The following is a 17,222-nucleotide window of genomic DNA, read 5'->3' as shown; positions in this document are numbered from 1 at the left end:
TAGTCATACTGGCATTTAACAATCAGTTTCTTTTCCCCAAACAATACCATAACTGAAATAGACATAATTCTCAGTCATAAGAACTATGCCTTCATTCTGCAATATACATTATACAGATACTGCATATGTAATATGCAGTATATACATGTTTTTCCATACATGTGTGGAATCCTCTCCCTCTCCCATCCCCCTAAAAATGCAATGAAACAATCTAAGTCCAAATTCTTACTTGTTCTGTTTTGTACCTTATAATAAGGTACAAAGTATTGTTTATATTTGATTTCTAAACACTAAGTACTTTTTTGGATAATATTAAATGCCATGAGGCATAGAGGTCTCTCTAATTCCTCTGTACTTTACTTAATAGAGAATTTCACCTGAGAAGGCAGGGCAAGTGCGTGAGTACAACAGTGTCTTAGATCCTCAAACAATTCCTCTCTATAGAAAAAATGTTTTGGGGAAAATAAAGATACACCCGATCTTCATTTTCCTTATTAATAAAAAGAAAAGTGTTAGGCTAGATAATTGCTAAGTACTAATCTATTTTTTTTTGATGTATAAAGACTAGATGAGGTAATTAAAGTTTCTCTTTTCCTCTGCATTTTAAACAGTTTTTATTTCGCTGCCCTCGATGAAGGTTGCAGGGTTTTTTTGGTACCGGGGATCGAACTCGGGACCTTGCACTTGTGAGGCAGGCGACAGAACCACTGAGCTAAATCCCTGGCCCTTGCAGTCTAATTTCTGAAAGTACTAATACTCTGTGATTCTTTGATTCTCAATACTATTTAATTTCTAGGAGAAAAAGTTCACATATATATTTCCACCAGTTCCACTAACAGACAGTTTTGGTGAAACCTGAGAACAGCTAACTCATCTCAGCTAGATAAAACTGTCAACAAAGCAGAGCACAGACTGCACATAGTTTACTGAGACATAATGAGGACCATAATGAGTGCAAGGATATAAAAATGATTAATTCTTTTAAGAAGTGTTTTTAAGTCAGCATGAATTCAGTTAAGAAGAGCTGTATATCAAGTGCTTTCAGTTCTTCAGGGGAAAAAATCTTGTATATCAGTAAATTAACTGCAATAGACCCTTAAATAATCAGCATGTATTCTTTAGTATGCCATGGCTGATACTACTACTAATAAAACCACTCATTCAACACAAGTGTCTTCCAAGAGGGCAGCACCCAAATCATAGGCTTATTCTGATGTTACCCCAAGTTGTGATTGCTAGCCTAAATTATAGGAAGAAGGATAATAATGGAAGTTATCATTTTGAAGAAAATGTTATAAAAATTACTTTTAGAGAGAACAGGGCATAATCCAAATATACTTAATTTGGGTGTGCATTTATTACTACTGAACTATAAACTCCTTACATGCAGGGTAACTATGTTAAGCCCATTCTCTGTCACTCATAGCAGTTTGGGCCATGCTAGGCAAATTGAAGAAGATGGCTTTGAAATGACTGACCATTGGATCTAAGCTGAACAACCAAGAGTTGTGGGAGAAATGGGATCAGACAGCACAGATTTATGAAAAAGTGTAAGGGAAGGAGAAGGCAGGAATAGTCAGCACAAAGGCTGAGACCCTCGAGTTCTAAATGTCAGTCAGGTCCAGCATGTGCTTTTTTTTTTTTTTGGTACTGGAGATCAAACTCAGGACCTTGTGCTTGTGATGCAGGCAGTGGAACCACTGAGCTAATTCCCTGGCCCGAGCATGTTCTTGAATGGTGGTCTGAAATGACAGGTGAGTTTACAGAAGAAAAGTCATGGCCACAAGGAATTATGAGGAGGGGGTCTCAAGTCAGCCAATGATATAGATTTTGAAGCTACTAATGGCAGAAGAAACAAAATACAGAAAGGAAAAGATAATCTAGATATTAAAGACAGAGGTATGCCTGGAGGCCAAGAGAGAAAATGGGATAAAATGCTGTAGACCACAGCCTAGTCATGCACAATAGAAGTTGGTGACTGAGAGAGAACAAGAGTCTGGGGTATAGCATATGATGTGTGACAGTTAAGCTAGATTCTCTCCTTGACTGGCTTGAGAACGGCCCAGGTGATTAGTAAAGCACTCACTGGGTGTGTGTGGCAGGTCCTGGAAGTGTGCACTGTCTCTGGCCCCTCACCTGCTCTTCTCATGTGCTATTCCCCTCCTGTGCTTCCCAGCCACCATGAACAGAGCAGCTTTGCTCCACCACACCCTTATACAATGACGTTTCTGTATTGAGCAAACCAATCCTGGATTGAATCCTCTGAAACTGGGAGCCAAATTAAATCTCTTCTCCTTTAGGTTTCAGGTGTCAGGAATTTTATCCCAGCAACAGGAAATGAACTATGCTTGTATATCTTATGCATTATTCCAACTTTATTCAGTATGTTACGTGCACATATCAATCTGCCAAAATGAAACCCATTCATCTGTATAATCAATATGCACTGATAAAAAATGTGGAGAAAAAAGAAATCTATGAAGGTTAAATTTATTAGATCTATTGTGTCTTGTTAAAACACCGTGGGAGGGCTGGGGATTTAGCTAGTGGTCCCATTGCCTCCCTAGCAAGTGCAAGGTCCCGAGTTTGATCCCCAGTATAGCAAAAAAGAAAAAAGAAAAGAAAAAAAGCACTTTTAAGGGGCCATGGATTAGCTCAGTGGTTCCCCCGCCTGCCTCACCAGCACAAGGTCCTGAGTTCAATCCCTGGTACCAAAAAAAAAAAGATGGTACAAGTTTATAAATTCTGTGAATATCTGCCAGGGATTCAGCTCAGTGGTTCTGCCTGGCTGCCTTGCAAGCACAAAGACTGGAGTTCAATCCCCAGTACCAAAAACAAAAAACAAAACAAAAAAAATACACTGAATATTTAAATTAAAATAAAAATATATTACAGTAAAAGACATATTGGTATTTATCACCTTCAAAATTCTTCCCCTCACTTTGAACACATCCATCCCATCATTCTTGCCACTTTCTGAAGCAGTTCTGGGAGTCTTCTTTTGTGCCTTTAGCTGTGTTTCTGTAGGTGTCTCAATGTCCTGAACTGATTCAAAACGTTTATAGAAGTTGCTGTCAAATAAAAATATTCCTCATCCACCTGACTCACCAGATCCACCATCTTGTGACCTCCGGCTCTTCCCCAAAACCAAAATGACCATGAAAGGTAAATGTTTCAAATTATTTCCAGACATCAAGGCAGCCACAACAGCATAACTGAAGACATTCATGAAAAAGGATTTCCAGAACTGCTTCAAAAAGTGTTAAGAACGATGGAATAAGTGTGTTTGAAGTGAGCAGGAATATTTTGTTTTTTGGTTTTGGGGGGGGTTCTTTTTTAACTAACCATTTTGAACCATCATTTGGTAAATGCAAGAGTGATTCTAGAGATACTTTTCTCCAATGCTCTGTGCATGCATGTACATATATACACACACACACACACACACACACACTCTCTCTCTCTCTCTCTCTCTCTCCCAATCTATGTACCAAAAGCACCCATCCTCATACAGTAAACACACCGAAGGAAACAAGAGGGTAGGATGGGCTCTCCTATCTGAAGGCGGGGAGAATGTGGGGTCCCAGAGCTCACTGAGAAGCAGTGGTAGTGGAAGCTTCTGTTCTAAGTCTCAGATGCAATGCAAGACAGTGAACTGTAATTTCCACCAGGTTTTTCTTCCAGAAAGATGGTTAAAAAAATTAACAAACTTCCTAGTCATCACCTTTAATGTGTATTTTTGAGTGTTTATAAACTTGAAGAAAAGTAAATTATAGGTTATTTTTGTGAGCTTCGGCTACCTCCAAAGATCTAACAACGATCCCTCCTCCCCAGCGGCAGGGGCCCAAGGGACCTGCACAGCAGGCAAAGCGACCACTTCTTGACAGCAGCCACAGGCGTCCCTTTGCTAGAGACAGATGCAGGAGGACAGGGCAACTTGTGTTTAAGGAGAAGACTGCCTATACTTGAGGGTTATTTTTCTTGTATTGCCATTGATTTTTTTTTTCGGTACCAGAGATCAAACTTAGGACTTTGCGCCTATGAGGCAGGCAGCGGAACCACTGAGCTAAATCCCCAGCTTGAGGGTTACTTTTCTACTCCATCCCAACACATCTAGATTTCACTGCTTTCAAGATTTGTAAGCCACAAAACTGTTCTCATGGATGCAAGAAAAAGAAAGTTTTTTTTAAAAAATCATAAGGTAATCTAATTTCACATGTATACATTTTCTTATATACCTATTTATTGACAATCTGAGAGAAAATAACATAGGGATTCAATATTTGCATAAAATTATTCTATTATTCAGTTCTAATACCAATGTATAGTTACTTTCAAGTTAAGAATTTTATGATTATTTCAATTATGCAGTGCTAACGCGCTAAGATTTTAAATGTATTTTTATTAAGTTGAGATCCATAAACATGATGTGATTTCCCAGAGACCACTGCAGAATAAATATACTGAAACGTGAGTCCCAGATCCTTTGCAGTCTAAAGCTTGGCCAAGGTCTATCCCACTTGCCTGCATAGGTGTTGGCCTTGTTCAGGAGGTCCGTACACGCATGCATATCAGCAAAGGCCCGGATTCCTAAGCAGTTGACGGGGTGAAGCTGAGATTCCAAGAATTCACAGCAAGTCTTCTTCACATCCTGTAACTGTAACAGACCAGCTGCTGGGAGAAGTACCTGCAACACACAAGTGAATGTTTTTAGGCAACTGGCTGGGGAAAACACGGTTTCTCTGTACTATGTCTACCTAATGCACAAGAGGTCCAGCAACAGCTTGTGGTCTGTATCCACACCCAGACATTCCACAGAAAGTGTAACAATCTGCGAAACCAGTGCTGATTCTTCACATTCTCATTAATTTCCATGTAATCTTTCAAAGGTCTTCTCAATCACAAGAATAGGAGATATCACAGCATCTCATATTAATGGTTTGGTGAGCATAAATAAAATGTTCTTCAGAATTTAAAAACACAGGTTATGTAGTAGGATGCTAGGGGGTGCTATGGTTCAATGAAAATGATTTTGTTCAAAGACTGTGGGGAGGGATGCACCTAGAGTAACACATAACCCTGACAAAGCCATGTTTTGCGGAAGGCCTGTTTTTCTACCGTCTGAATAACATAACAAACTGCCTTCCTTAGTGGGTGGAACAACTTAAAATTCAACATGAGTCACTAGCTACAGGCAGATGATTTCTCTAGAACGTAATATATGTGCTAAGGAAAGCATAAAAGGTAACTGCCTAGTAACTTTTAAGTTTTTATTTACATTTAGTAACCATGCAATTTTATATTAATTATAGATTATGCTATGGGATTTAACCATTATCTTCACTATAAATACCACATCCAATACTACAATTCTTTTTCAAATAGGTCATTAATGGAAACACTTTTCTGTATAAGTGAATTGGAGTAGTGCTACGTTAAGTGCTATATTTGAAAGTCAAATTGAGGAAGAGAGGAGAAACTCCTTTTAGAAGTTATTAAGTATCTCCTGCTCTTTCATAAAGGAAAAAAAGCTCAAAACATCAACTATTAGAACAATGGTCAGTGTTATAAAAGATTATATTAGAATAAAAATAAAACCACCTAAGTTCCTTTAGGAATTACTTTATTATATACCATACTGCGACCCAAAGAGAGTAGTAACTAGAGAAAATAATGAATTTTTAAAAATAATTTTCCTGTCTATGTAATAATACCTAAATTTGGAAAACAAAGTGCTCACGTCTTTCCATGTCACAAACTACCATTGTTTGCTCAAATGAAGTGTTGAAGCTTTCCCTCTGGGATCTAGGAGCTGCGTGTGTTGTATACACGGTATACACAACCAAATAGCAATGAACAGAATTAAAGACTAAGAGGGCGATTTTTTGGGTTTAGCCCAACTCCATCAACTACTATCAGTTTTTTCTGGAAATGGAAATATTATCTGGAGATAATGCCTTTTCTTTCTGAATGTAAGAAAGATAAAGTATAAATAATGTGGTTATAGCCAAATCTTTTGCATAATACTATGTACAGTGTGGTTTGTTATGTTATTAGAATGAGTCTCAGGAAGACTTTAATTTGTTGATAATTTTCAAGTTGGAGGTTTTTCTATGCTGTTATAATCATGCTCTGAAGCAACATAAAGCACATTCCAAGATGCTTAGCAGCACAATCTTTTAATTCAGCAAATACACAGAGTTAGAAAGTGGTCTTTGGTGTAATATTCAGTCTCTCTGAAATTTACACAAATAGAAATTATCATGTATCTAATCAGCATTTTCTCAGAGACAACACAGTGTAATTCCATAATATTCAAATTGCTGGGTAACACAGAAACTTAGGGAGGAAAAAGTAGTTCAGCAGAAAACATCTTGCTCATACTGGCAGGAATGTATACTGAGTCAACTTCCGGGAAGAACAATTTGTTTTATCTCAATCAAAATTACAAATGCCCCTATCCTCTGACTCAGCAATTTAACCTACACATAGACTAATATACACACAAAATCTCATATGTACAAAATGATTCATTACACCATTATTGTGGGTAACAGAAGTTATTTTCAAAAGCCTGAATCATAAGGAAACTGATTAAATGATTTTAACCATCCACTCAATGGTTACTTTTCAGTCATCCAAAAGAAAGTAGAACGTACACTTACATATACAACCATCTAAAGCAGCAGCAAGAGCAGGTTTCACTTTGGTTTACTGACTTCAACTTCATCACTACTATGCCCAAATCTACCTTATCAGGAGAATGAAATGCATAAAGTGTGGCTAGAAAATCACATACAGTTTCTTGACCACAATGATGAGTCAACTGGTTCCACGCTTGGCAAATATATACTAAACATAAAGGTAAGTCAAATGTGTAGAAAGAGTTTATTCATGTTTTTCTTTTGTCAGTAAATCCTTTAAAAATGACTCCATTTTATGATGTAATTTTACTAGGACTAACTTGTAGTGGCTCACAATTAATCAATCACATACATCTTCAAAAAACAATCACTAATTGGTCCAGCTTGCTAACACAATGTGTGGTGATCATCAGTCACTTGTAATAAAAATAGGAAAGCAGTTAGGGCCACACCAACTACCTAGCCTTTTTCATGAATTAAAAGGCCAGTTAAAACAAAGCAAAAGAAAAATGCTCAGATTTCAAATGAACCATATCCCATGATCAGAACCACCTAGACAGGTGTGAACTGGATGCAGTCAAATCAACCTCCTAATCTGTCTGATGAAGAAGTCCAACCGAGAGGGGTTAAATGGCTTGTCCAAGTCAAACAGCAGCTATGGAAAGGTAAGGGTGGTCTGCTGTTCTAGTATCTTCAGCGCCATCTCTAGGTGCAAAACAGAAGTGTTTGTATAATTTCTAAACCTCCAATATTCTTTTCATTAAAATAATAAAGATAGCAATCACTTCAACAGATTCTCACAGTCGCTTCCCTTTATTGAGTAATAATTTTTTCAGGCATTGGGGCTAATCATATGCAATAAATGTCTCATTGTCCTAATTACATAAAGGTAAACAGGCTTGAAGAAGGTGCAAACTTGCCTATAATCACACACCTGGTATAGTATCGGCCAAGGCGGCTGTGTGAGCAGTATTAGTCAAAATGGGTATAAGTACTTTAGAAGCCACACATTCTTATGGTTAGACATTCTTATGGTAAGACATTCTTATGTTCATCGTTAGGAATTAGTTAACAGGAATATATTTTTTAAATTATCTTTGATTTATTTCAATAAAATAAACATTCTTTCATAAGTAAATTTACTTAAGCAAAACCTGAGTCAATGTACAGAAAAATATTAAATATTTAATAGTTTTCTCAGTACAGAATGCAGGAAAACCCTGGAAATGGTGCACAAATGACTGAAATTTGGAAAACTGATTTGTGAGATCAGATTGAACATTCCAGACTTTTCATTTCCATTCTGATTCCTGTGGTTTTACATATCACTGAAAAAGAATATGCTTCTACCTGGCATTGTTATAACCCCATGGCTTATTTTCCACTAAAGCAGATCAACTGTACTATTGATAATAAATGGAAAATACCTACCAATATAAAGAGGTGATTTAATGTGCTGCAGCTAATAAAAAATATCTTGAGCACTGTCACTATATTCCAACAAATAAATTTATGTCTATTTTTCTGAGCTCCCTAGAGCAAAGGAGCAGCTGAACATCAGCTTGGGCTAGGGTACTGGAAACTGAACCAGGGCCTTCACACTGAACTACATGCCAGCTCTTTTTATATTTAATTTAATTTATTTATTTTGAGACAGGGTCTCACTAAGTCACTAAATTGCTCAGGCTAGACTCGAACTTGCAAGCTTCCTGCCTCAGCCTTCCAGAGTGCTGATATTACAGGTGTGAGCCTCCACACCCATCTAACAATGATGCTTTTTATATGAACTAGAATTAAATTGATACATTAAATTCCTAGCCACCTATCATTTGAATAAATGGAAAATTTCCATTTATTGGTGCTTAGCCCTAACCCGGAGACTGATGAATATAACTCAAAGGCACATTCCAAACCATCAAAGAAAGGACAGTCACAGTTTGCTACACATTTGGATGTCAATCACTAAGAGTGATTAAATCCCATGTGTATACAAAGGGAGGACCACATTCTCAAAACTCTCTCAGGTCTGTGAACCGCCAGGAGAAAGTGGGTGAGGGCCTCTCCTTCCCACAGCTTTTTCCTTCAGTTCTACTCCATCAATCCTGAGCCTCTCCACTCAGTCCCCAAAGCTCTCACCATGGGCCCAGGCCCTTGCAAGTCACCAACAGCACTGCTTCATTTCATCTGCTTCCAGCACTTACACTGTTGGAGCTGAATCAATCTCATGCATCTGTTCCCAAGTTTGTCTGTCTCCCTGCAAAGAAGTGTAAGCTCTCTGACAGTAACATCACATCTATCTTATTCCCCTGCCGTATCCTCAGGTCCTAGAACAGTGGTGGCGAGCCTACGGCACGCATGCCACAGCAGGCTATTTGTATCATTGAAAGCTTGAAAAGGTTCGCCATCACTGTCCTGAAATATCAAGGCGCCTCTTAAATTAATCAATTTGAATATAAATTAATTTGTTACTCTCATCGGTACTTGTATTTTAAAAGACTTGCAATTTTGGATATCCTCTGGGCCACAATTACACACTCTATTTCTAGGAATGTATCTACATGGGTCACTTCCTGCATTCTCCCTCAGATCCTTTTAGCCCCACCTCTATCAAGCTGCAGCTGCAGTGACCAGGTGGCCGAAGACTCTCATCACTTCTGTGAAATTGTGACACACAGTCTCACCCCAGCCTCTGCTGCACCTCAGTCTGGCTTCCTCCCAGGACTTATGGATGCACTGGGCACTCACACCTGCACACCCAAAAGCACAGGGGAAATCACGCTGTGGGACCACCCTAGGGTAGCAAGCCTGGTCCAAAGGAAGGGAAACATTTCCTCTTTGATCCCAGGCAGGTCAGCTTAGAAACACAGCTCATGTGCCTCCTAAGCATTTGGCATGCTGCTATAGTGGGGTCTGTATCATCCCTGGTATTCCCTTCTCTCTGGTTCAAACCCACTATCATTCACTGCTGCTCCCTGGAATCACCTCCCAAATAAACTAGCTGAACAAAAGCCTTGCTTTCACAAGGCTACTTAATGAACCCTGGAACAAACTCCAAATGTGGATGGACTCAGCTAGGAGTGTTAATTATAGTGCTGTTTACAGTATCAAAACTTCAAAAAAACTTAAGTTTCCAATAATAAGAGATAGACGAAACAAATTCCATAATATCAAAAAAACCTGAAAACTTTACAGGACATAGTAGAAAAAGGACATAATAGAATCTGGATGTGGTGGCATATGCCTGTAATCTCAGCACCTGAGAGGCTGAGGCAGGAGGACTGCTTTGAGTTTGAGGCCAGCCTGAGCTATAAAGTGAACTACAAAGTGAGACCCTGTCTCAAAAAAACAAAGCAAACAAACAAAAAAGACCTAATAGACAAATATATAATGACTTGGAAAATGTCCCTAATATAATATCATGCAACATTTCAGTCAATAAAAATTACATACACTGTTGGGCCGCGGATTTAGCTCAGCGGTTCTGCTACCTGCCTCGCAAGCACAAGGACCCAAGTTCGATCCCCAGTACCAAAAAAAAAAAAGAAAAATTACATACACTGATACACCATGATAGGTGTACCACATAGCTAGGCATGCAGTAGGCTATTACACCTAGGTCTGTGTTGCTAAACTGTGTTTGCACACAATTATGAAATTACCTAATAACAAGTTTCTCAGGATGTCAATGTATGACTGTGTTTAGAGTAAGACTGATTTCTAAACAGTGCAATCCTTCCCTTTTTTGTAAACAAAAATAAATACACACAACAGAGAGAGAGAGAGAGATACCATAAATGTTTATAGGGATTATCAGGAGTTAGTGATAGTTTGAAAGTTTCTTATCTACTTATTTTTATTTGTAAAACTTCCTAAATATTCTATAATGAACATACACCCTTGAAAAGGTCATATATTATTTAAAAGAAAGTCAAGGAGAAGCAAGTAGAGGACTGTCTGCTGTATCTCTAGACTGCTAACCAACATAGCAATGGGCAAGGAGAGCTATTTATGAGAACAGCTTCCTGGCAACTCTGCAACTCCCCCACTCCTGAGAGGCCCAAGTACCATGTGTCTCCAAGGCCTCTCATCATAAGCAAGTGCTCTGCAGAACATTACAGGGTCTCCACCTTACTCTTCTTGTTCTTGTGAAGAGCAGTATCTTTCAATGTTTAGAGAAATATGAAGTAGAAAGATATGGCAGCTAATTAAATAACCTAAAATGCAACTATTTTGTAAAATTGGAAAAAAATTTCATTTATATTGATTTCCAACCCATGGAGACAAATTAAAGGCCACATGTTACATTCAGGAGATGCTTTCGGTAATGAACAAAGAAGGGGGGCACCACTGATTAGAGAAGACAAGTAGACACTAGACAAGGAAGACACCCGAGGCAAACAATTAGCATCCTGTGACACTCGTACACCAGCTGCACATTTCAAAGTAAGATGCTTTCATCCTACTTCATGTTGTTTGACAAGCCAAATTACACATAAGATGTTTTGCTTAGACATGTACATTTTTTCTGCTTCACTACTGGGATCTGTAATTTATTTTCAGTTAGGACATATACTCCATAGGGGAAATAATTTAATTCTAAGTCTCTGAAATCCTAAGCCATTAGCAGTTTTATTAAGAAGAGACTACCAAGAGGCCTGACAGTTCCATATATGACTTCCGAATGCCTAACACAACATGCAAACACACTGTTAACTTCACTTCAAGCACACTGCTAAAACTAGATTTCTATTAATTTGGCATCCATTTTATATTTACAGAAGCACTTGTTTATTTAAAGTGTCAGGAATGACCTGAAAACAAACGAGACAGTCATTCAAGGGGCGTGAGCATAAGCAGAGGGAAGACATTTATCTCCAGACTTAGAGAAGCTACATGTTGTTGGACTTAAAGGTCTCATTACAAGATATAATCAACAACTTTCACTAGCATGCATCCTCTGAAATCTGCATTCATTATAAATAAGTCACATTTCCCGAGTTTATTTTCTCAAAGAGCTGCTTGACACTCACTGCTCAATTAGTCACAGAAACAGTATTATAAACGGTATAACCACATTATCAATAAACACAGTACCACTGTAAGCTGCTGTGACCCCAGGGAGATGTGGGCTACACAAAGACAGGGAAAGTTTCCTTCCTCTTTCAGGGATGAAGGGCTGGCCCTGTAGTGTTGAATTAGGAAGTGTTTGTCTTGGCATCCTGCCATCTCCTTATTCACATGTCTGCCTCTCAAACTCTAAGCTTCAGCCAGGAGAAGTAAGCCCTCTCATCCTTGTACCCAAGGACGACTCCCACACCCAGGGAGTCTTTTCTGTACTCTAAGAACAGATATTCTTCATTTAAAGGCCTACCTGTTTAATGACTATTTAGACTTACAACTCACCACTCAGACTTAGGATCCTCTTTTTTTGTATAGTTCTGTAATCTTGTTGACAGAGCCTCGATGTCTTTTTGGGGTTTTCTGGTACAATTCACCTTGTTTATACAGTACTGAAATTTTTGCTGGTTGTACTTATTGTACAATACAGTACAGTAGTTTTATGTTGTTATACATTACAGTACTGCATGTGAGAGTTATACAAATAAAAGCAAAGTCATCAAGTTAGAGTTTCCTATGACCATTTCTTTGTTCTGAACATTGTAATCTACATAGGTACACACAATTCCTCATTTAGCCACCAATTCATTTAAGGACCCAGCTGCAGGAATAAGCTCCGTCGTTAACGAGGAATGTCTGTATTTCATCCTCTAAACACATCTCACTGGCCTCCTTCCTCCCAACACACCTTACTGAAGATCCACCTCTTGGGATAGCTACTGCTAGCAGGGTGTGGTGGAATAACGAACAGTCATTTTGGCACACCCAGCTGAACTGAGTCAGTGTGGTTCTGGGTGGGGAAGACCCACTCGAGGACTGTTGCCAATGGCATAAAAGGACACCTGGAAGGAAGATTGTACTTGATTTTCTTGGAGAAATTCAGTGGTTCTCATCATCACAGGAGCTCGGGTAAACGCTATCACTGGGAATGACTGATATTCTCGTCAGGAGAGCTCTAGTCTTTGCCTTGAGCAACGCTTCCTAGCTCCAGTGCAGATCCCTCAGCCCTCTGGCACAGATCCTTCAACCGTTGGTGCAGACTTTCTGACTTCCACCACTGGCCTTTGGGCCTTCTCAGTGCAGTTCCGCAATGTGGACTTACATGAGATGTTGCTATGGGCTCCAGGACCCTGGCTGGACTTGTGGAGGACATTGCCTTGGACTCTAGGCCTTCAGCTAGACTTGTGCAGGACACTGCCTTGGGATCAAGGGCCTCAGCTGGATTCTTCAGGTCTCTAGTGTTTAGACAGATCTCTTGCACTCCTCTGAATTTGACTTTTTGGGTGAATATTATTAAATAATCCTGTAAATTATGTGTCTGGTATTAAATCTATTCTCTTGCAAACTACAACATAGGGTCAAAAAATAAATTTTAACAAAACAAAAGAAAAAATCTGAATAGCTTACATTACTGTTAATAACACTAGTTCTAGAACAAATTCCTTCTAGAAATATTTAGTCTTAAGAGAGGCTGGCCCTAAGTGGAACACACTTGTAACCAAGGAATTTCCAATGATATTTTTAATGAAGTAGAAAAGAAAAGAGTATGGAAAGATGAAAATAGGGGCCAATGTGGCCTTCAGTTAGCCTGAAAGCCATCCCCCTACACTTTCCTTTTCACAGCTGCTAGTTCATTGTTTTGAACCCAAGGTTTCTCCTTTCCCCCATATTTTTACTAGTTCATGTAGGTTACACAGATAAATGGGTTTCATTTTGGCAGATTTGTACATGTAACCCCCCACACCTCCTCTACCCCACCTTCCCCCTTAGTTTCGTATTTTGGGGGACTCAATATGATCTCTATCTTGATCACATACATCCCTCATTACCCATCCTTACACTCTCTTCCCCTCCCCGACCCCTTCCTCTTGTCTAATAGTCTCCCTAATGTTGTTGTCTTTTAGATTCCAAATATTAGAAAGAACATCCACTATTTGTCTTTCTCAGTCTTATTTCACTCAACATGATGATCTCCAGACCCATCCACTCTTCTATAAATGACAATATCGTTCTTTTTTAGGGCTAAATACTCCATATATGCGTACATATACCACATTTGATTCATTCATCTGTCAATAGCCACCCAGCCTGGTTCCATATTGTTGGCCATTGTATGTATATTCTGCCTCAATAACATGGGTATGAAGGTATTCCTATGGGCATGCTGACTTTAATTCCTTCAAATACACACCAAGAGGTGGATCAAATGGTAGCTGTTTTTCACTTTCTGAGGACCTTTCATACAATTTCAATGGTCGGTTTACTAATTTCTATTTCCACCAACAGTGTAGAAGAGTTCCTTTTCCCACATCCTCACCAGCACTTGGCTGGGGGGGGGGGTGAGACAGGCTCTTGCTATATATATGTCCAGGCTAACCTTGCACTCCCGGCAATCCTCCTGTCTCAGCCTCCTGAGTGCTGGGATCATAGGCTTGCACCACCACACCCAGCCCACCACCACTTTTGTATTCTTGATGATAGCTATTCTGATTGGAATCAGATGGAATCTCGATGTAGTTCTGATTTGCATTTCCCACAAAGTTGCTCTTAAAGCTCTAATTTGACAGTAGCTTGAACAGATAATAAAGACAGCACCTACCTTGTAGAACTGTTGGAAAAATTAAGTAAGTTGGTCAACCGTTACCACAGTGCCTAGCACATGGCCATGTAGTACACAAGCTCTGATCCAAGACTTTCTTTCTTGGATTGAATTGAATACTCAATCTTATGACAACAAAATACCAAAATTACTCTCCCAAGATGATGTTCTACCCAAGTTCATGCACAATAAAGTGGGTTTTTAACATCAAATATTCCAAACATAAAAGATGTAATCAAGAGTAAGTTACAAAAGAAACAGCATACAAAAATGAGAAAAGCATCTGATGCATAAATATAAAGGAAAATTTAAGTATCTTTCATGTTCCACATAAAGCTACTTAAAACATGAATTTCAAAATGACTCAACTGTGAAGGCACCATCAAAGACTATATATTTTAATGATGTAAAGTCACAAGTAACTTTAATCGCCAATGCTTCTGAAGTACGTAGCTCTGTCCCAGCCAAGAATTTAAAATACTTCAAATTTGATACTCATCTAGTTTTACAAGATATCTTTATGATAGCTGTCTCAAAGTAGCTAACCCCAATAGCTTGCCCATATTAAATTTTACAAAATAAGCATATTTATCCTGCATTAACTTATATAGAATAAAAACATAATTGAACTTGAATGACTGGAAAATTGATGTTCCAGCTGTTTAAATATTTTGATGAAAACTATGATTATCAAATTCAGACTTAAAATATAAGAAGACACTTAACATCAAGACGCAATTCTAGGCCGAGTGTGGTGGTGCACACCTGTAACCCCAGCATTTGGGAGGCTGAGACAGGAGGTTTGCTGCGAGTTTGAGGCCAGCCTAACATAGTAAGCTCAAGGCCAGCCTGAACTGCATAGCAAGACCTTGTCTCAAACAAACAAACCTCAATTCTAAATACAGTAATTTACAATTTTCTTCCTTTGGATAATAATAAACTTTGTTTTATATTTTTAATTTTAACCAGTGTATGTTCATCATGGGGAACTAGTACATGTACATAACAAATCTTGATTCTTTTTCCACCCCCTTCTTTTGTGTCTTGGTCGCCTTCCCATTTGCAAAAGATCTATCTCCCTGTTTCCTATTATGGTATCTATCTTTAGTTTTGTTCTTTCTTTATACTTTGGATTTCTCACGTAAAAGAAATTAATATGATATTTAAGCTTGCATAACTGATTTATTTCACTTATTATATTCTCAAGGAGCATCGATTTTCCTACAAACAATAAATCTTTATTAGCCTGGTGAAGTGATAAAACACCAGGTGGAAAGATTTCTGGTAATTAAAAAAAAAGATTTCTGGATATTAGAGTATCAGGTAAATTCAATTCCATGATAGCACTGCCCACTGAAATACCACAACCAACCACTAATTCCAAAGGCTTAATTCAAGGAATTGGTATGTTTTTTTTTTAAAGTTTTAACCTGTGTTTTCCAAGCATACCATTTGCCAAACGCTTTTGCTCACAAAGGAATTATTCTCTAGCTCAGAGGTAAAACAACACAAATGGAAAAGCAAAAAGCCTTCCAGAGACTCTGCTGAAGAAATGCTACCCTTCCTGCCACTGCTCTCCATCACTGCAGCAGAGCAGGTGGTTATAATCGAAGACAACACAGAACTAGAATCACCCCAGAATGGTGTCCCCACATTAACTCACATACACAAGACTCACTGAGTAAAGAGAACTCTACAGAAAAATAAGAATACTTTATGAGTCCTGATTCAGAGAGTGAGGAGATCAGATGAGCCATTCTCTACCTAATTGTTCCAAACAACCTTAATGAAGTTTTCTTCTTCCTCATAGTCTCATCTCTTTATTGCTGCTTATTTCTTATTTCTTTTCAATATTTAGAGAACATTTTAATGTTTTTGCAAGCTTTAACTGGTGTATTTTACACATTTCTATGATGTGGCAAAGTATTATTATTCTCATTTAATAGCGCAGAAACAGAAAGGTTATGGTTTTATTCAAGTCCATTCTTGAAGTCAACGGTAAATTCAAGACTTGAGTTCTAATATAATAATTAGCCAAAGTCCACTGGCCCATAAAATTTTCTAGCAGAGAACCATTCTAAAGGTTTGTTCAGAGCTGTTCAACAGTAATGTAAATATGTGGCATTATATACTTAATTTAAATGACTTTATCCCAAGAGGCCACTAAGAACATTTACAGAACTGCTCGGTAGATGCTGTTGTTCACCTTGAAAATCCACTTTCTAGTGAACTTCTTTAGAACTCTTGCAACTTCTAAATATGTGACTGAGGGTGAAGAATGGCCATCCAATCAAGAAAACTAAAGGACAGTGGTAGAGGAGCAGATCTGGATTGTGACTGTAAGTAAGCTTAAAACATAATTAAGTTTATGGTTACATTCTCTGTCAGAAAAAATTATTTATAAAATTTTAAATGATCTAGATTATTATATGTCCATAAGGAGATGCATAAGAATTCAAAATACCAGTGCCTCGTGCACTCAAGTTGAGAATTTCTACCTCAATGAGCCACTGTGGTTGGTAGAGATCATCATTTTCTCAAATGTTTGGGGGCAGAAAAAGATAACTTCTAGATTATAAAAAGATTCAGAAATGGGTTATCTGAATAGCAATTATTTCCAAGCTTTTCTAGTACAGTGCTATGCAAGGTGGAGAGACAATGGAGTTCATGGTACATGATCCGTATTCAAATCACTTGAAACACAGGTTCTGCAGTGGGACTAAGGCTCAGGAGGTCTCTCCCTTATCTCTCTCTTTTTTTTTTTTTTTTTTGGTACCAGGGATCTAACTCAGGACCTTGCGCTTGGGAGGCAGGCACAGTGCCACTGAGCTAAATCCCCAGCCTCTCCGTTATCTCTTTAA

The 17,222-nt window shown here is 38.4% G+C and overlaps 1 protein-coding gene across 1 annotated transcript in view; it reads right to left on the bottom strand.

Annotated features, from left to right (window-relative positions):
- Nucleotides 1-17,222, bottom strand: part of Klhl2 (kelch like family member 2) — a 108,617-nt gene that overhangs the window by 43,382 nt on the left and 48,013 nt on the right. The window contains exon 5 of the mRNA XM_004848225.3: nucleotides 4,525-4,687. Within this exon, the coding sequence (XP_004848282.1) occupies nucleotides 4,525-4,687 (163 nt within the window). The remainder of the gene's footprint in view (nucleotides 1-4,524; nucleotides 4,688-17,222) is intronic.

Source organism: Heterocephalus glaber, unplaced genomic scaffold, assembly GCF_053883595.1.
Source record: "Heterocephalus glaber isolate CG9 unplaced genomic scaffold, H.glaber_assembly_v1.0 deba00001461, whole genome shotgun sequence".
Classification (NCBI taxonomy): domain Eukaryota; kingdom Metazoa; phylum Chordata; class Mammalia; order Rodentia; family Bathyergidae; genus Heterocephalus; species Heterocephalus glaber.
This window is presented reverse-complemented; position numbering and strand designations above follow the sequence as displayed.